The sequence below is a fragment of the Opisthorchis viverrini genome, assembly GCF_000715545.1.
Source record: "Opisthorchis viverrini unplaced genomic scaffold opera_v5_397, whole genome shotgun sequence".
Lineage (NCBI taxonomy): Eukaryota > Metazoa > Platyhelminthes > Trematoda > Opisthorchiida > Opisthorchiidae > Opisthorchis > Opisthorchis viverrini.
Window position 1 is genome coordinate 7,095 of NW_008752051.1, and position 20,769 is coordinate 27,863.

At 43.3% G+C, this 20,769-nt stretch overlaps 4 protein-coding genes across 4 annotated transcripts in view; 2 read left to right on the forward strand and 2 right to left on the reverse strand.

Annotated features, from left to right (window-relative positions):
- Positions 1 to 704: 704 nt before the first annotated feature.
- On the forward strand, positions 705 to 2,957 carry T265_10660 (hypothetical protein; the record flags this gene model as incomplete). The annotated part of the gene is made up of 3 exons (XM_009177109.1): positions 705 to 718; positions 2,015 to 2,201; positions 2,652 to 2,957. The coding sequence occupies 3 exons, from the start codon at positions 705 to 707 to the stop codon at positions 2,955 to 2,957; spliced, it is 507 nt and encodes a 168-aa protein (XP_009175373.1).
- T265_15229 (hypothetical protein) lies at positions 1,370 to 18,820 on the reverse strand (the record flags this gene model as incomplete). The annotated part of the gene is made up of 5 exons (XM_009177110.1): positions 1,370 to 1,394; positions 2,796 to 2,897; positions 5,245 to 5,324; positions 6,286 to 6,394; positions 18,759 to 18,820. Coding segments are annotated over 4 exons (288 nt in total), but the record flags the coding sequence as incomplete, so codon positions are not given.
- Positions 18,821 to 19,735: 915 nt separating this feature from the next.
- Positions 19,736 to 20,769, reverse strand: part of T265_10662 (hypothetical protein) — a gene marked incomplete at both ends in the record, with an annotated part of 3,285 nt that continues 2,251 nt past the window's right edge. Inside the window, one exon of the mRNA XM_009177111.1 lies at positions 19,736 to 19,847. Within this exon, the coding sequence (XP_009175375.1) occupies positions 19,736 to 19,847 (112 nt within the window). The remainder of the gene's footprint in view (positions 19,848 to 20,769) is intronic.
- The window catches only part of T265_10661 (hypothetical protein), a gene marked incomplete at both ends in the record, with an annotated part of 2,584 nt that continues 2,396 nt past the window's right edge, over positions 20,582 to 20,769 (forward strand). The window contains one exon of the mRNA XM_009177112.1: positions 20,582 to 20,624. Within this exon, the coding sequence (XP_009175376.1) occupies positions 20,582 to 20,624 (43 nt within the window). The remainder of the gene's footprint in view (positions 20,625 to 20,769) is intronic.

Here is a 20,769-nt window from a genome sequence, read left to right on the forward strand (position 1 = left end):
AGACGGTCATTTGGCATGCGGGGTACATGTCCAAACCTGGGAAACCACTATATATATATATGTTTAAGTGTGAATCTAGCTGCTTTGGAATTTCAAAAGTGTTTATTTCGAGTAAAGCATCTAACAGGTGTCATAGACGTAAAACGCTGGTCAAAATTACGTGTTTACAGCGCGAATTTACTGACCGGGTGGTCCGTGGTTCAAACCCGACCTCTTCCTCTCGACTTACCCTGTCTAGGCTCGGGCAACCTGCCAGTATCCCAGCCCTCGTGCTTCCTTCGGATGGCATGGTAGTTAGGCACCCAGGATATATAAATAAGATTCTTAATACGTAGCAAGTGAAACTACAGAACAAGTTTGGGCGGAAAACACGAGCTTGAGAACCCAACGGCGTGACAGAATTTGGAAAAGAGTCTGGTCTCATGGTTCATCAATAAAATAATGGATAAATACTCGTCCAACAGGAACACCTTTCCGATGCTCAGTGGTGAAGTCATCCGAACGGAACTCGAGGACCGAGATACTATCAGGTGACCAATCAAGACCCCAAATTCGAGTTCGGGTTCGATCCACGGATTTTCCGGTCGCTCAAAATTTCGCGAAACTATCTGGACCTGACCAAACACATATCTACATATCTACATATCTATGAACACACGCAAAATGGAGTTCTCGAAACGGCCCGCCCATGTGCCAGTTTCAGGATGATTGGGGCCACGTGAGTCTGGCAACTGAAACCATATCCAAAACGTCGAGGCCCTTGTTTTCAAATATATTTTGTCGAACGAAAAATGCTGTGTTTATCTCAGCCCTGTTGGACACCACTCCTTCAGGTCACGGAAGATTAGTTTTCGAAGCACGAACATCCGTTATCTCAGCCCATGGCCCTTGGGGTCATGTCAAACAAGAAAACATTCGTTATTGTTCGTTGCGCTCGTCAGATACTACTGATGTCGCTAACAATGTTGACGACCATATTGAAAAGTATTAAAGACTAGACAGGATATTTTTGGTTACGCCAAGTTATAAGTATTCCTCATTATAGTAGTCTGTAGTACAAAGTAATAAAGTGGTATGAATGACATATAATGTTAATTTTTGGTGCAGGACTGCAGTTAATCCAACCGAATCCCACAATCGAACAGCCATGATTTTCACGCAGTCTCCACCTGATCCCAAGTTCATGCGATTTCATGGAGTTATCAGTAATCTCTTGCGGTAACATTGGCAACCTTGTATATATTCGCTTTTATTCTTATACCAGCCTATTCATAAGTGAAACTAGTGGCATTTATCTGAATGTATACATATATATGTATATACATATATAACAGGCTAATTGTAATTTCACGCTGGTGAACCAACTCACCTTTGAAGCATTGTTATGGGCGTCCCTATAATGAACGAAATAAATCGTGTATTTAATGCAGTTGATGCGTTCGACAGGATAAGAAAAAACAACATTTCAGTGAACTGGTGTGAATTCGTTTGGTTTGTGTACCTTCAGTCTGGAGCCTACATGTAATTCGAGTTCACGGCCACGCAGGTCATACAAGTGGTAGGATCGTTATCTGCGTACTATCAGCGATAAAACACCTAATGCAATATCTGACAGTTGTTGACATACAAATTGGGTAAGGGTGTAAAATTCAAAAGCATTTATACTGTCGAATCGACTTATAATTTCCGTATCCTGTTTTCCAGTGTATCAACCCATATACGTACCAAATGAGAAAAATCCAGAACAATACCAGCGAGGTGAAAAAAGTTAGAGGTCGGCAGTTTTGTCAGCAAATTCAAATGTAGTGGTGAACCAGACTGTAAAGCCAGATATTAAAAAACGAACAATGTAAACGAAAGCGTTGATTCGTCATTTGACTTATGCACAAGGTATCAGACCGCCAGCGGTTGAAGCACGCTTGTTCAAAAATAGAAGACCTAGTCTTGGGAATAATAACAGCCTACTTTGAAATTCAGCAGTAGTGAATAAAAAACAAGAAACAAACTGAAGCAGCCTTTCCGAGAAATACACTCATTTGCAAATCAATTTGGTTTTCACGACAGACTCAAATGAATCTCTCGTTTATGATATTCTAGATATGAATATGCTGCACACAGGCCACCTCACAATTCAGTTGGCACGATATTCGAGATATCGCAGTATATTTTCAGTATATTTTCGAAATGTTTTCAGCAACCTTGTGAGTAGTTTCCTTTATGAAGCAACCTTTCTCTGGAAGAGTATTTTAACGCCAAACTACAAGTTTAACGTGGTTGTTGGACATGCAGGAGTAAAAATACCGTGGTTATGCAGTTGGCACACAAATTGCATAAATCTGTACTTGTTTTATCATGATTATTTAGACTTGCCATAACAAAACTTATAGCAGAATTTTCGTTTTTTTTCCCAGCAAACTCCGGAAGCAAATTTCCACTGTGTTTTGTGGCCGACCTCCTTGGGGTGAGACAGGGAACCCTTCCCACTGGGTGTCTGAGTTGGATGTTTATCCAATGTGTCCTAGGTCTTCGTCTCTTGCTTGTAAACCAAGCAGTCCAGCTGAAGTGCCGGAGACCTCAAATGTACAGCAATGTCCCAGCAATGTCTTAGTTCCTAGTAAAACAATTTGCCCTGCTTTTCCACCTGAGAGTAGCGGCTGTTGAAATGCATCAAAGTTTGTGACTGGCTCACTAGGTGTGCTAGTACACAAAGACCTAGGTGTCAGTTACAGTATTCACATGTTAACAATTTTCGTGAAGCTGGAGTAAGAGTTTTATTGAAAGGTTGGTCAACATACCCACGACGATATTCTTTCAAGAATTCACCGGTTGAAAGGCCCCATTCGACTGCATACTGTGGAACAGTTTCGCGTCCAGGAGAAACCCAATTTTCGGGAAATCTGAAGAGAAATTTCAGATCGATAAATTGCAAATTTGTGATTGGTTGTCATTTCCCCTAAATCATCATCGTCATCGTCATCGACAGCATGACATCAGTGTTCAACACCGATGCTTCACTACCGTACAACCACGATTTGTTTGAAAGCCTTACCGTAAAGAAAAGAATAAAGTTGAACGGAGAAGGAACTTCATGCTACCTTACCACAATCATTCCAAGGTGCCCATACCTCCAAACAATCACTCAGGCGATCTGGATAGAAACTGACAACAGGAACGCCACTGACATTGGTTGGCAGCCAAATGTGCAATGTCTCCAACCAGGCACAGTGAGGATCACGTGGTCCCCAGCCTGGAAGGCGAGTAGCACCGACAGCACCCAAGTGTTTCGTGATCTCCTTCATACTCCTCTGCCAAGTCAAGGGTTGGCCACCTCTCTGTTTACGCCACTCTGAATTAGGCATGGAAAACAGCACTCTCTTCGGAAAACGATGGTTCGGCATACGCAACACATGTCCCAACCAACGTAGCTTCTGGTGCTGGACACATTCTTCAATGGAAGTACCCGTTGTACAACCGAAAACGCGCTTTCTAACTGCCTCGTTAGGGATTCGCCGACACCAACCCACACGAGCTATGGTTCTGAGACAACGATTGTCGACCACCTGAAGACGTCTCGGTTCCGCTGATTGAATAGGTTAAGTCTCACAGCCATACAACAAAACAGCCCGTACTGTTGCTTGATACATACGTCCCTTCAGATTCAGCGATAAACTATTCTCAAATTAGCAAACGCGGCCCGAACCTTGCAGACTCATGCATTCACCTCATCTGTCACACTACAATCAGAACTGATACAACTTCCAGGATAAGTGAAACGCTCCACAACTTCCAGTCCCTCGCCCTGAATTTTAGGTGGCGTATTCAGTGACTGCACGTCCACGAGCATGACCTTACGCCTTGTAGTTGCAAAGTGCATACCAAAGGACGGGATGACTTTGGTTAATTCATCCGAAAACACCTGCGTGTTCTCCTCCTCTTTGAACATGAGAACGATATCGTCTGCACATCGGATAAATTATATAAAGATTCATAGCCAATGACAATCCTATTAAAACCAGTTTGCCAGACTATTATAACAGGTAATATATCTCTTTCAGCAATTTTATTCCCAATTATCAAGAAACCATGGACCAAACGGTGAGGGTGTGTGTATGAATTCACCCTCAGAAATTGACTTTGAGCAGTACACCTAACTGTATACTATTGAGGCGGACGAAAAATAATGACACATTAATGAATACTCATACCCATCTAGTTGCCATGAGAACATCATTTCTTGTTCAGAAAATGTGAAACAAATAACCAAAGATATTTACAATAAACGTCAATCTGGAGCCTTTTGAAGCCTGACTTCATTCATAGTGTCAGCTGACCTTGTCCTTAGGCAGTGTATCTCTTGTGTTTAAGTTCCCAGGTTTTCCGCTTCGTTTGGCACTTTGTTTTCGCATTTCGAGTGATGCTGCCGTTGATTCCTAGAGTATGCTGATTTCCAACATATTTGCATACTTCAAGTTACAGTGGCGATCTTTCAGTGATTAGGCGTGATTGACTACGGCCACCCAGATTCCTACAACTGACTCCAACGTGAAGTCGCCAAAAAAATAATCTAATACGTTGAAACTAGGGAGTTCTTCAGTAACAGTTTATGGGAAAGTGGAACGGCGGGAAGAATATGGTTTCATCCATTCAAATAATGCGTTGAGAAAGTGACTAGGAGCAGGGATGACGGTGCTTTGTTTCTGCATACGCATGACAATTTTGATCCACCCGTTCTGGCGAAAAATTGCGGCAAATACAATTAATTTCTGGTATCGAGTTCTAAATCGCTGTCACTGCTTTTTTTGCCCTGGGATAATGACTGTTGTTCTACGTTTCAAAGCTTTGAGCACCACAGTGCTCGCATGCTTCCCTCATATAAGGTTAAACTTTCGCATGTAGCAAAAATCAGCCCTGCATTTTGGATAACCCACAGTTTGTTCCTTTGGGAATTTTTTGTTTCGCTAATTGAGTGGGCATCTATGCCACACAAAAAATAGCAATTCATGTAACCTGAACTGCAATCTGCGGAAGCGCATTTACTAACAGTCGCATGTGATTGGTCAGTGACGATGCGTGAAACTCAGTTCATCTGTCAGGCAGTCATGTGAAGTCATGTGACTTTTAAAATGGATATCGAGTAAATTGGTGCATCTGAGCTGAGGCTTAATCGTGCGTATATCGTCATTTCACTGGTTATTCAGGCACATGTGATTTACAACTTTTTAGCGATGGTGGATCGGCACGTACTCCAAATTTCGTTTTAGATTTCCAGTGAGTATCCACCGGTCACCCATACGAGCTTTTCGATAATTCTGTGCCTCTTTAATCTGAAAAAAAGAGTTAAAATATAAATATTCACCCAAAACTGCACGACAGCTGTAACTAGTATAAAACCACATTTACATAGAGTCATTCACACTCTGATAGACAAGAAGGTAAGGTAGTGTTTGACCACACACAGACGTTAACTTTTAGGTTGATAATTAGGTCTTGTGACAACCCCACAGTGATCGAAATTTAATTATATAATGGTTTTGTTTCCGGAGGTTCATAAGCAACTGGTATTCGTCTCCGTTTAGAAGATATCTGTGATTATAATAAGGAATTATTTTGGACCATATTCACAAACCCAGGCTATGGGTATAGAATCTAAAAAGACTGAATTGAGAAGGGTATATCAAAGGTATGGTAACCATTATCCAAGTCATCTTGTAGCGGCAATTACGGAGCAGTAAGTTTACTTGGAAATCCGTTGCCGAAAGTGGAGCTACTGTCCATGAAACCTAGTTCAATCTTCTAAAATTGGGCAAACAAAAATATATACACACCATTTTGGACTATAGTTTCTGCCTTTTATCGCCAATCTTACTGAGGATTTCTCTTGTTGTGCACCTGTGGCCGATGTGTAAAGATCCGTATTTCACGTGCTCTGCAAACCCTCGCTTGGTTATCAAAATCCAGGCTTGTTGAAACTCTGCCTCTCGACAGCCTGTCAGTATCGCAGCCCTTGTATTTCCTTCTGGTGGCATGGCATCTACGCACCGAAAGGGTGCGATTGTCTAACAAATCACAAAGATTTGTTTGTCCTTGAAATTTTCAGTGGTTTAACTATGTCGCAGTGTTTGCGAACACAAAACCGAGCAGAGTACACCGTTAACTGGGCGACTGCAGAATAAATAAGGTTGTACTGGACTCATCACTGTTATAATCCTGAACGTTTCAAGACGAATTTTCATTGAAGGGACATCCCAGTACAATTAGCTTATCATAAAATAAGTGAAAACTCACCGCAGACCTTTTATAACTAACATCTGCCAAAATTTTCAGTTGTGTAGGGGTAACTTTCATATCCCATGGGTCGGCTTCCATTGTGCTGGGGTAAAGAAACAGTTCTCCCCTGTATGGACGGACAAAAGAATTTTCTTATTAGCCTCTTGACTCATTTATTACTGCCAGTTATGCAAGATTTTTACTAATGACTAGTCCAAATTTCGTCCTGAACTAAATTTAAGTGAACATTCTACGATTTTCTCACACTACCAATAGCCCATGAGTGGATCAGAGGAGGGATAAAATTCACCCAATGAGTGAAACTTCCGCCTAAGAAGTTGTCACTTGTGAAGCCAGAAAACGAGTGTGACCACGTGATGCGGATCCCGTGATTGGCGAATGAGTGGTGCTACATTCTGTCTAAGTGTGATTTAATCACGCTGCTGAGCGGCCATTCGTGGTCGAACGGACACGTGTTTAGTTTACCACCGGTGAAGGTTAGCGGTCAAAGCCTCCTTACTGGACGTTCGTGAAAAGCGTGACTCTGATGATTCTGAACAAAAATGAATCAGCTGCACAGTACTTCTCGGCCTCTCAGCACAGACCAGCCTAAATTACAGGAGGAAATCTCTATCAAGCATTTATTCATTGTAAGAAAATGTCACTGATGTTTTCTTGGCCATGGATTGGAGGATAGTGGTTGTCTTTACGTGCTCAGTAACGATGCTCACGTGCCAGCTGGGAAAACAGATTCTTGACGGTTTTTCTGTGTGCACAGAAAGTCAAACATCGAATGAACTGCAATTGTGCTATCCGTTTTAAATTGACAGGACAGTTCAACTTGCCGATCAGCAGCAGCGGCAGAAGACTAGGTATGCGAATGGGAAAAACACAACGCGGCCATAAAAAAAACACGCAACCCTTGATCTCCAAAGTTGAAGACTAGAGTCATAAGTCTAGTCTGAAAAGAGCAAAAATCTTGCCAAGCAAGGACATGCGATGCTTGATGAAATTTCGACAAACGTGGTAATTCATGGTAGATCCACGGCGTAAACACATCCAGGTTATGCATCACTACGTGCCGAAGACCAACTCGTCAACAGGAATACTCGAAGAGAACATATTGTCGAGTTTACAAACGAAGATGTAGGAAACAACTTGGAATCACTTGAGAAAGGGTCACAGAGTAGGACCCAGAATGGTCGGGATTACGAGACATGAACACATCGGACAGATGATCTGTGATGTCTTCAATTTTTCCACCAGGGATGTCTCATAATCCTTGCTGGCACCGAACGATGCTGAGGAAATCGTAAATATGCAATTAGAAAACCGGTCGACTATGTTCGGTGTACGCGCACTATTCCCCAATTCAGAATGATGCGAAAGATTTTGTGATCTTCCAGAATGAAGTTCAGTGCTCGCAATGGGCTGCAGGATCTCCGAAAATGTTGTTTGAATCAGTGGCATCCGCGTTATCAGCTGCATTCCAGAGTACCTGATTGAGCATTTGGGGGTGTAGGCACATCAGAATACCTGGAATGGGCTAGCAAAATGTCACTTTTTAGCCACTCTCCTTTTCTGCTTCCTTGTAAGGACAATGGTGATGAAGCATCAACTGTTTCGCGATAAGAATGTTGACATTCGGTTGTCTTAGGGATTTTGTTTGCGAGCAGCGTTACGAAATATCGCGCAGCTAACATCTGTAAATTTCCAAACAACTGCACCTGTCAATGGAGTTGTTTCATAATTGAAAAAAACACTGAAGTTTTATTCCACTGTAAGTTCAATAGATTTTCTATTGAATAAAGGTTTAATGGTGTGAAATGACATCGGACGTGATACAATTTACTGAGAGGCTCTGCCATCACCACAGACCCTTGAATGTATACAAATCAGCAAGGACAGATCGGATATGGTCATTAGATCCTACCTGGCCTCCTAACAGGGGACACACCCCGACAATTAACTGTTCAGCCGGTTGTCTAATTACAAGGCATTTTGCGCTTGGACTTCCGACTACAAATCCATCGTTAGTCCATCAGCTACAAAAGGAGAATGTTCCTAACTGTAGTGCGTGCCAGCGGCAATGAAAGACAGTATCTTGGTCTAAAAATTAGATGTCTGTATAAAAGAGTTTCAAGCGACTATCCAGGCAAACATACCTCCTTGTCGTGTATGTGACTGGCAGTGGTCTGCATCTGACTCCAGTGCAGTCTATTCTCGGCTCTGGTTTTACCTAGTATCGGTAGAAATAGAGCGGAATCAGTACAAGTTTACTTTGAACCATAAGGATGTATGGAACGGCGGTAAGCCTAGACGACAGAGAGTAGGCTTGTGTAGACTAACACACGACTCATGAAGTTGCTAAAAACTCCGACCATCCCAAACGGGAGGTTGAACTGGATTCGCTCATCTCCTACCAAAACGAAACGAACACGGAGTATTTGTCGTACTCTGTCCTTTTTATTCCCAAGTAGGACATGGTCTGCGGTTATCCGCGGGGTAAAATCGGTGGTGGGCTGTCAGAGAGTTTTCAGCAACCTCATCAGTAGTGTGTTGGGTCTGCACAATGAAGTGCGATGTCAGGAATATCGTGGTAACAGAAGCATGAGACGGCCGAATATGAGTAGTTGTCGAAGATACTAGGCTTCTTGATAGTGCAAGTGGTGAACTGAAGTCTTTTCATTAGCACTATATGAAAGTTCACAAGCAACCCTATCCACCGAGACAAGACTACTATTATTTGGCTAAACTAGCTTGATGGACGGAATGAGTCCCATCCCCGTCGCCAACCTGTTAGATCAGCTGATTCATCAATCTGTGGTATTTGCTGCTGACTCGCTCCAGTGCCTAGTTGCCGGAAAAATAACTCACAGGAGGGAACATAACAGCTATATTCCGAACAAGCGATTGCGAGAGCAAAAGTTACAACGGCCTCACGCTATTTAAATTGGAATTTCCGACATTGGTCCAGGCTGTCTAATAGGTGTTAGTGAACACCCGTCAACATCGATTGTGCCTCTATGATATGCCAGAACACAGATCATATTCGGTCGTGCTTCTGTGTCGTGCATGAACATTAATCAGGTTTTGCTGAATTGATTGAATGATTGACTGGCTTGGATGCTTGCCAGCTTTCCTGTTAAGGTTTTGGTGGGGCAGTAGGTTTCGGGCGTTCTGATGTTACATTCAGGAATCTGACCTTCCTGATAAATTATCATTAGCAGCTTCTGATTTCTGTATATGCACCATATTCCCGGAAACATTCCACTGGTCATCGAGTACTTTCTCAAATGATTTTCACCTCACATAACAAGCTGGTAAACTGAAAACTGCGGATTCAGGAGGCTTTTCTATTATTTTTTACCCACTTTACTTCCACCGTCTTAATTTTGCATCTATAGTTAGAAGGATATTGCAAAGCTAGGATCCGTCCAGCCCTCAGTTCGGCAACAGTGCCTCTAAAATATGGTTTAGTTTTTCTTCCTTTATAAGAAAAATGGCCACCAAATAATCGTCGTAGAAACGATTCACCTTACCAGTGGCAGGTTAATATTATCTGGTCTTATCCGAATTCCGTGTAGTCCTTCATTCCGACTCAAACTCGTCAAGGCAAGTGGTAACCAGGGTAATCTTGAGGTGGATGTTCGTGCATGTGGACTGGTCATTCTGATACTCTGAATTCCAAATTCTCCGCTACTTTTGTTCGGGCATACGGTTTTAGCAGCAATCTACTTCACACTACTCGGCAGCTTTTGAATGAGATCGATACAGTTATCGATCCTGTCAAATGCAATGCAGACGAGGAGGTTGAGGTAGATCAACGAATCAGCTGAATGTTGAGGTTGGGTGTTTAACTTCTGGCAATAAGACCATCACAAACAGTGAATAACTTCAAATGTCCTGAGGGAAGCTTGAGCACTGCTCACGGGCTGGTCTAACTCGGATGGGGAAATCGAGTGTAAAGGCGGACACTACTGATGAGGCATGTGAGTAGTATATGGCTTTCTCGTAATTCCTCCTCGATTCTAATGGAACGGGGGTTTATTACGGAACCTGTAAAGTCTCTTTACAGATTTCGTTTACAATTGCATGATACTCAACGAATATTTTAGAAAGTTACAGAAGACGCGCGAGGATGTTTAGTTTTTAAAAATAAGGTGCACATGAGATATTTACTACCCTGTCCAGTAGTTTGTAACCGTTTAGTTGGTGTTTGTCGAAAAAAGCTACGCGCTAGAGGGCCTCCCTCCTAGTAGTATGCCTCTTTATTGTTTGCAATGCAAGGAGGGCGCTGGTGATTCCTGTGACGAAAAGCAATGGGAGACATCCAGTTTTCAGCCGAGATTCAGGAGCACGTCAGTTCTGAAACCTAAGCAGTTACTTGCGTGACATCCAAAATCAGTTTACTGTGTAGCCACCAAATCAACATGTGGTTTTTGGCGCAGTGGCTGGCGGAAATTCGAACAACAGTTGCAATAATGGGACAATCTCCTCCGACACATGATAAGTGTCTAATTTCTTCGAAGGAATGGGTTGTGGATACTGTTGACGCTCACCAAAATGCTATCCTATGATTCGCACACATTGCATATCTAATTGTCATTTATTTTTGAAGGGCATGGTGGCAAACATAAAAAGTGAATGCAAGCGACGAATGCAAAAGCGCAACAGGAGAATATGAGATAAAAGAGAGAAACTTCCCATTCGAATTCATGCCACCAGCAGTTCCTATCAGATGAGATGAATCTCAACGTATGTAAAAAGTTTGGTATGGAAACACGCGTCTAAAGACCAACAACCGAAGAAAGGACAAACAATGGTGAATGCTCTTCAAGGCGCAGTATGCACTAGCACAGTCAAGACTCGCACATCAGGCACAAAGTGTCCGTTATACTGGGTCTGGTGTGAGATCAAATGGCAAAAATGTACATTCAACGCCATGTGCCACGCATAAAAGTGTCAGAATTACGCAGAGAGCCCACAATGCCAAGCAAACACAAGTCACTGACTGCGACCTTAGGAAGTCCCAGTCCAATAACAGCCTTACGGATTGAGGAAAGCAGATCCCTCGATAGGAGATGATCAGCGGTTGTTGAACCAAAAAGTCGATATCACAACCGATGGCATGTAGGGCTTTGGTTATGGCGAGGGAATATTCATCAGCACCATACTTCTGCTCCTCCCCATTCCACACAGTCACTCCGCTCCCATCCGAGACTATGCTGACGTCTGTTACAGTTGCTCGGCGATCCCGAACCGCGAAAAGGTCAAGTTTGATGAAGGACGTCGAAGTAGGTGCTCTCAACTTCGCGTACTAGTGCAACATTGCGTGAAATTTCCCCCCAACCATACCTGGCTGCATGGCAGTGAATCATCAGTATTAACACTGATGCTGCTGTCTCTGATGACGATGATGATAGTGATGTTGACACTGAATTGTCTGAAGACATTTACGAGATAGCGTGATCGTTAGTGAATGAACCTCTGACCGTAAGGTCCGTGTTTCGAACTCAGAGCCCTCTTCTGGACTGCTCTTGCTACGCTGGACAGTCTGGTCTTATCACCTTCCTTATATTTCTTCGGGTGGTGTGACAGCTATACAGTGAAGGGGGTGTCCTTGATATCTATACAAGAGGACCAGCAAGGCCACAAATTCAATCTGGAAAACGCGAAAATTTTGGCATGCGGAAACACGCGACACGGAAGAGAATTTCTGGATGCCTGGTACTCTACGGCAGGTTCAATCAACCGGTGCATCGAACTGGATCCAAAATACGCACCTCTACGTGCAAAAGCTCAGCATAGCAACTGGAACACTCAAGGAAGACCGAATAATGGATTCACAAACGAAGAAACAAGGAACTCCTCGGAGTCAAATCAATAAAGGTCACAAGCCGGAACTCGGAAGGACAGAGGCCACTCCAACATCGACCAGACTACGACGGCGAGGAATGCCAAGTTCAAAGGTCACGTGGGCATCGGCGAATGAGAACACGGGATAAAAAGAACAAGCAATGGAACCGCCCGACCGAAAAACTAATCGCGGTCAAAGGTCATCCCGGCTACCAGCACGTATATCAACACACACGTAACCCTACTAAACGCACAACCACTAACTCACCGCTACGCACAATTACGCACTGATGATGTCACCTCGATTGATGATGAAACGTTTGCAACTATATTGCCCAGCTGAGCGAACAAGCCAACGACCAACTAATAAGGGCAGTTTACTGATCTGACCAGTGTGCCACACTAGGCGATTCCCAACAGAAACTGCCAAAGATGACGACACCGATGGTAAAAGAATCACCTGTATGCTAATTATTTCCGTGTTCACTGATCAGTTTTTCGACCGTACACTTCAGTGACATATGACTTGGAAGAGTGGAATGGCAGCTAGGTAACAGAAAGTTGTTACACTTGAACAAACGAACTTTTGCTAAGGTGTGCAAACAGAGCCAAAGTGGAGTGAGGCACGTGTAGTGAAAAAGGTAAGCACATCAACTCTATGCAGATGACGGAAAAGGTAGACTGACAGAAAAGGCGTTGTGTTCAAAAGCCATTAACTAAATGTCATACCAGTCGGACATTAGTTTAATTAAAATTTTGCCAGCAAGACTTTACTCAATTTCAGTAATAATCCCTCAACTTTGAAAATAGTATTTTTTGAAAACACTGGACAGTGAGTTCCATGAAATTGTTCCAAATGTGATGAACGAGACACGCATTGGAAAAAGTATCTTCCAGGTTTTGTGTCATTCCTTTCAGTGCTGGGGCTGCTCGGGAAAGAATCAAATCAAAAGCTTTGGAGATAATTCATGAAGCTTGCAAAATAAAAAGCCTGGGGTATGGCAAAAACCAACGTGGGTTACATGATGACCCACGAAAAGTATGGAGAACCAGCTGAAATTGGACTGTTAGGCCCCAGCTTGTAAACCGATAACTATTCACTAAGTTAGCGAAATACACTCATTTGCAAACTAATTTGGTTTTTCGAGAGACTCATCCGGAACCCAGCTGAATCTCTCGTTTGTGATGTTCTCACGCAACTGAATGTGCTGCACTGGGCCACCTCATGTTTCAGTCGCTACGGTATTCGAGATATCGCGATGCATGTATACTTGTAATGCACTACCCATCGTGGACATTGAAATTCGTCTTGGGGAATTTGGGGACTGCGGCTTCCTGATGAGCCCCAAGAAGGACGATACCGATGGTGGGCTGTCGGCGAATTTTCAGCAACCTTATGAGTAGTGCATTACATACATATATACATATATATTGAGTTTTTGGACTGAAGAATGTTTCAGTCTGTTCGAGATTTTCGAACATAAATTTCCTACTACTCTCATTAAGATGCATTTTTCAATAAGGCGAGTTGGCATTCGTTTCCTGATGGATCAATCACACCTAACCCCTTCGGTAGACAAATGCGGAGCGAGTAATGCCACATATGTTTTTGCGCAGAGGTCCGTCCGCGTCCGGCCAAACGTTTCTTACTATTTTCAAAATCCGCCCAACGACTTGCGTGATTTCACTTGTTTTGATTTACTTACACATGGGAGAAATCCAAACCGATCGATGGATGCCGGCACTAATGGCTGATCACCTGACCATGGATCCACCAGCCGAGCTTGACAACTGGTTTGCGAATGTGTCGTCCCCGGTAGAGGAGACATTGTCAGTGCACATTTAAGTGCGTGCATCCCTCCACACAACTACCTTTGTATAGTTTTGAAGGGTGTCCATATTGGCCCTTATGCGCTCTGCGCTGCGGCGTGGTCTCTATGACTAGCATCCCATTGGTCGACTGGATAGCTCAGTCGTGGTGCGTTAGGTCCGTTTTTTGTTGGTCCGTTCCGGGTTTGCGTTGCGTTTTGGTCTTTCTTCCCTGAAATAAGCCAGTGGCGATGGCTATTTATACTTTTGGCAGTTTCTTTTTCTCAGTCTAGCTGATTCGTATTTAATTTTTATCGTAGTCTCATCTTCTTGAGCTCGATTAGCCGGTTGTACTTTCTCTTTCTCGTGTTTGCCGTTTCGGTTGTGCTTGGACGCCCTTTGTTGGATCGTCCTGTATAGTTACTCAACTTCTAGGCTAGGCTCTTTTCCGGGAAATCGGATTAACCCCCGTATTTCGCTTTGGTTTGCTTGCTTCTTTCACACACATTCACTTGGGTTTGTTGTGCTCTTTTACGTTCCGTAGTTCCGCAGTACTTTTGATCTCACTTTTTAGTAGTCTGGATCGATTTTGATGTCCCAGCTGATGTTTTTTTCCAGTGGAGTTCCATGCTTCTATGATTTCACTTTATTACTTATTTGTTGCTTGAGCTTAGGTGTGAACGTTGCCCCAGTCGAATTTGTGTCCATCTTGATCTACCTGCACGAGGACAGGTAGGAGTTTTTCGTACCTTTTGGTTGGGAGCTTGTGCTTCTGTTTGTCAAATGCGCTGAATCTTGGATATGGCGTTTTCCAGTCGTCTCTTCGGGTTTGACGCCATTGCTCGCAGGGCTTGTTTTTTGAGCGACGGTTGTGCTGTACTATCCTAACAGTCAACCAGTCATTTCTGAACTATTCTTGGTGCATTGAAGCGTTATACAGTTCTGTTAAGTTATTCGAATTGGTTTTTTTGAGAGTCCACCAGATGAAGTTTCTGAAGTATCCATCTTTTTTGACAAGCTTTGTAGTGGTGTTTTTTCTCCGACTTCTGACTCCGTACTGCTACAGTGCGCCTCAGTGCGCTTGAAACATCGAGAGTCGGTACTAATAGCGAAGAAAATCACTAAAAAGTTTAAAAGTCATTCACATTACCAAAAATCAACAAGTAGCTAAAATGAAGAACACTATTCCCGCACTGAAGAAAACAACCTGAGAAGTCATCACTCGAGCAGTCACGTGTGACCACGTGACTGAAGGATGAGTGACGTTATACCCGGTCTGAGGAAGAGCTAATCACACTGCTGAACAGCCGTTCGTGGCCAAACGTTTGTATTCAAACTTCTTGCCGCAAGCTTTTTGGTTTGGAACTCCCTACGGAAGTCATGTCAGAATTAAACAGTTGTAGAGTTCATCTCCGTTACTCAGCATAGACTGGCTTCACATACAGGACGAATTTTCCAATTAAATCTACTACGGTTTGCACATACTCTGACAAAAAGTGAAAAAGACGTTGCACTTATGCACTCATCTGCACACTAATTTGATTTTGACGAATCCTTGAATCCAGATGAATCTCTCGTTTATGACGTTTCTTTCGACTGAGATCCTTCCGTTTATTTCGACCAAATTCGGGGACCATCAGCTTGTGTTGATAATCAGTAAAATCTGAACGATGCATCTCAGTGCTTTGCTGAATCTTAAAATTTACAAATGGATTTATCACAAACCTATCAAAGTCTAGACCACGTGAGGTAGAGACAATGCGGCGTGCGCACACAAGATCAATTTACATTGCATTCTACCCCAGTCTGGATAAAATACAACTTTCCTAACGACAAATCTGTATCACGTGAGGCAGAGACAATGCGGCGTGCGCACACAAAATCAATTTACCTTGCATTCTACCCCCAGTCTGGATGAAATACAACTTTCCTAACGACAAATCTGTATTGGGATCTCAAAAACATAAATTTCTGGGAAAAATGAAACGTGTGAAATCGTGAGTAATAACAATCCATTGGAGATCATATCAACCCACCAATTCGCCGAAAGTTAAACTGAGAGCGTTCGGGTACTTTTGTGTTTGTTGTTAGTCAAGGAGGGTGTATTAGGTGTGGTCTGTGTGAAACGAACAAACGTGTACATCATTTTAGACGAAACGAAACAGAAAATCTGCGCTTTGATTTCGTCTTCCTTCAGCCATCGTCTCATTTCCTTTCCATAATCGATCTGGATGAAAATCTGGTAGACAAAGCTGTTGAGACATAAGACGTTACATTGTCCATACTATGATAAGTAGAAAAACGGGATGTGCTTGCCCAGAGATGAAAGATCATGGAGCGAGGTATGAGACGGGCACGTGATTTGATTGGGTAAAACTAACGGATCAAGTCATACATCTACACACTCAGTGGCACAGCAACATGAGGTAAAATAAAATAGTTGTCCAAACATTGTTGGTAGTGCGGGAAGGTTTGGAAACTTTGTGGGGATTTCATCCTGAGAGTGAAGCCAATCTATGCTGAAAACACAAGAAGCACTGTACAGCTGTTACATCCTTATCGGAGATTGAGGGGTGAGCGGCGGTCTATCCTCTCTAAGTGCGAGTTAATCACACTTTTGATCAGTCGCTCGTGGCCGAACGGATAAGTGTCCAAACTACTGGTCAGGAGGTCACGGATTCGAGACTTCCTGTCGGAGCTTCACGAGAAGCGCACTGCTGATGATTCCCAGTAAGGATGTCAGTCGCTCCCGAACGGATAAGTGTCCAAACTACTGGTCAGGAGGTCACGGATTCGAGACTTCCTGTCGGAGCTTCACGAGAAGCGCACGCACTATGATTCCCAGTAAGGATGAAACAGATGTAGAGTGCTTCTCGGCTTCTCAGCATAGAGTGGCGTTACTTACAAGATCACTTCCCTAAAAAATTGTCAGTACATTTCATTGTTTTTTCCCAGGCCGATGTGATCCAGTGTCATTGGCTACTTGAGGCACTTGTCTCAAAATTGCTTCAGAACTGATGAGAACCAAAGCCTTCTTCTCCCGTAAAGTACACTCAAGATTTCAACACGTGTTCTGTTGAATGAAGGTCTCACGATGTGAAATGACAATATTATCGGACGTTAGACAACTCCCTGAGGGGTTATATCATCACCACTGACTTGCATAAAAAATGAGCAATACATCAACTGGCCTCCCAACAAGGGACACAACCCGACAATCAGCTGCTCTGCCGGTTGTCCATCAGCTACTAAAAGAGAATGTTCCTAATTGTAGTGCGTGCCGACGGCAATGGAAGACAGTATCTTGGTAAAAAATGAGATGTCTGTATCGTAGAGTTTTAAGCGACTATCCAGGCAAACATACCTCCTTGTCGTGTATGTGACTGGCAGTGGTCTGCATCTGACTCCAGTGTAGTCTTTTCTCGGCTCTGGTTTTACTTATTATCGGTAGAAATAGAGCGGAATCAGTACAAGTTTACTTTGAACCATAAGGATGTATGGAACGGCGGTAAGCCTAGACGACAGAGAGTAGGCTTGTGTAGACTAACACACTACTCATGAAGTTGCTGAAAACTCCGACCATCCCAAACGAGAGGTTTAGCATGTGATTCCAGTGCAGTCTTTTCTCGGCTTTGCTTTTACTTATTATCGGTAGAAATAGAGCCGAATGACTATCAGTTTCTTTTGCACAACAAAGTTTCATACAACGGCGGTGTGTTTTAATAACATAGAACAGAATTTTTTAGGCATAACACACTACTGATGAGTCTTCTGAAAACTCCGACCATCCTAAACGAGAGGTTCAGCTGGATTCAGTTGTCTTGTGGCAAAACGAACTTCAGAGGATTTGTCGTACTCTGTCCATTTTATGTCCAGTTAGAGCAGCATTTTGAGGGGAACTCGGGGACTGCGCTTACTCAACGAGTCCCAAGCAGGGTGAAACCGATAATGGCCAGCGTTGCGAGTGAAAATGTGTGAATTTCAAACACCTCATAAACAGACACCCCTGTAACTCTGCGGGCGAATGAAAACTCACACCTTAGATTTCAAACCTTGATTGTTCTACACCGGATGGAACCACACTTCGGCTAAATTGACTTATGCACAGAAATGGAAAACTGTACTTCGGTATTTTTCTCCGCTCAGTTCTCGGTCTGAACCCTCAAGCTAGCGTTCACATCTAAAAGAACCACCAAAAATGCACAACGTATATTAACGCCGAAAAAAAAGTCGTGAACACTTGCACATCGCTTCATCTATAGTGTAAGCGGCAGTAACATCCTGGATATTTTGACGCGTTCTAGATGCGGCATTGGCAACGGGCATTCGGCCAATACTGGGTTATGATTGGTGGCGTTACTTACAAGATCACTTCCCTAAAAAATTGTCAGTACATTTCATTGTTTTTTCCCAGGCCGATGTGATCCAGTGTCATTGGCTACTTGAGGCACTTGTCTCAAAATTGCTTCAGAACTGATGAGAACCAAAGCCTTCTTCTCCCGTAAAGTACACTCAAGATTTCAACACGTGTTCTGTTGAATGAAGGTCTCACGATGTGAAATGACAATATTATCGGACGTTAGACAACTCCCTGAGGGGTTATATCATCACCACTGACTTGCATAAAAAATGAGCAATACATCAACTGGCCTCCCAACAAGGGACACAACCCGACAATCAGCTGCTCTGCCGGTTGTCCATCAGCTACTAAAAGAGAATGTTCCTAATTGTAGTGCGTGCCGACGGCAATGGAAGACAGTATCTTGGTAAAAAATGAGATGTCTGTATCGTAGAGTTTTAAGCGACTATCCAGGCAAACATACCTCCTTGTCGTGTATGTGACTGGCAGTGGTCTGCATCTGACTCCAGTGTAGTCTTTTCTCGGCTCTGGTTTTACTTATTATCGGTAGAAATAGAGCGGAATCAGTACAAGTTTACTTTGAACCATAAGGATGTATGGAACGGCGGTAAGCCTAGACGACAGAGAGTAGGCTTGTGTAGACTAACACACTACTCATGAAGTTGCTGAAAACTCCGACCATCCCAAACGAGAGGTTTAGCATGTGATTCCAGTGCAGTCTTTTCTCGGCTTTGCTTTTACTTATTATCGGTAGAAATAGAGCCGAATGACTATCAGTTTCTTTTGCACAACAAAGTTTCATACAACGGCGGTGTGTTTTAATAACATAGAACAGAATTTTTTAGGCATAACACACTACTGATGAGTCTTCTGAAAACTCCGACCATCCTAAACGAGAGGTTCAGCTGGATTCAGTTGTCTTGTGGCAAAACGAACTTCAGAGGATTTGTCGTACTCTGTCCATTTTATGTCCAGTTAGAGCAGCATTTTGAGGGGAACTCGGGGACTGCGCTTACTCAACGAGTCCCAAGCAGGGTGAAACCGATAATGGCCAGCGTTGCGAGTGAAAATGTGTGAATTTCAAACACCTCATAAACAGACACCCCTGTAACTCTGCGGGCGAATGAAAACTCACACCTTAGATTTCAAACCTTGATTGTTCTACACCGGATGGAACCACACTTCGGCTAAATTGACTTATGCACAGAAATGGAAAACTGTACTTCGGTATTTTTCTCCGCTCAGTTCTCGGTCTGAACCCTCAAGCTAGCGTTCACATCTAAAAGAACCACCAAAAATGCACAACGTATATTAACGCCGAAAAAAAAGTCGTGAACACTTGCACATCGCTTCATCTATAGTGTAAGCGGCAGTAACATCCTGGATATTTTGACGCGTTCTAGATGCGGCATTGGCAACGGGCATTCGGCCAATACTGGGTTATGATTGGCTGTTGGGTCCAGTCTTTCCACCAATCAGATCTCGGCCTGATGCCAGACCGGCAAGCGTCCCCCAATCATGCGTGGGATGGGCTTCTCTGCTGTATCGGCACCTGAATGCAAGCGATTAAGCGGGATCCATGTCAGCAAATTTTTTATTAGGTTTCTGAAGTTACGCACTGGTTGTCTGGATGTGGCCAGGTATAGTTGGAACGTTAACACAAAAAGTTTTTGCGTTCATCATTATTTAACGGAATTAGATTTGACAAGGACTTTCACGGTTCCTGCATAACCGGGCCTCTTAGATGGGAATACGGGTGGTCAGTTATCTCAGTGGATGATAATTCTACGATATCTCTGTTTCCCTCCAGTCGCAGCAGACAGATTTCAAAAGATGAAGAACCGGGTTGATTTTCATAAACGTCTGAGTTCAGTTAGCCGGATGAAAGTATATTTTGAGGAGAACCAAAGGTCTGTTCATCAACCAAACTACTTGAAGAGACTGAAAGTCGTTCATTTATCTTTGGAAAATTTTTCAACAGGTGACCCAAGATCGCGAAACCAGGCAGATGTACGCAAGAGTCTTTGGATGGTAAAACCAGTTCGCCTCGCTATTCCAGTTTGCCTGAAACCACAAAGTGCAAATTTCGAAAACATGTCACACGATAGTGACCAAGCAGAATTTTCGTAGTTCGGCGGACGATGAAGCTGTGCTGAAAAATGCCACTTTAAATATCGCGGTTTGCCTGGTATTGTTCTGTCCCACGTTTGTCAGTGACTGGACGACGTATCAGCAGTTGTCCCTGCACCCTTCCTTTGAAGGACTGGTGACCTCTTCTTGGACTAAATGGACTTTGGCGGGCGTATTTTGCGTAAAACCATGCAGTCCAGTGTGTAGCACTTGTAAACTGCTCTTTTTCCAGTGTGTATGTAAACTGCTCTTTTTCATGCTCAGTATCATCTTCTTTTATCCCATCATTACCAGTCACATCGCTGTACAAAAGTTTGTTTTGTTTTAATACAACCGCTACCGCC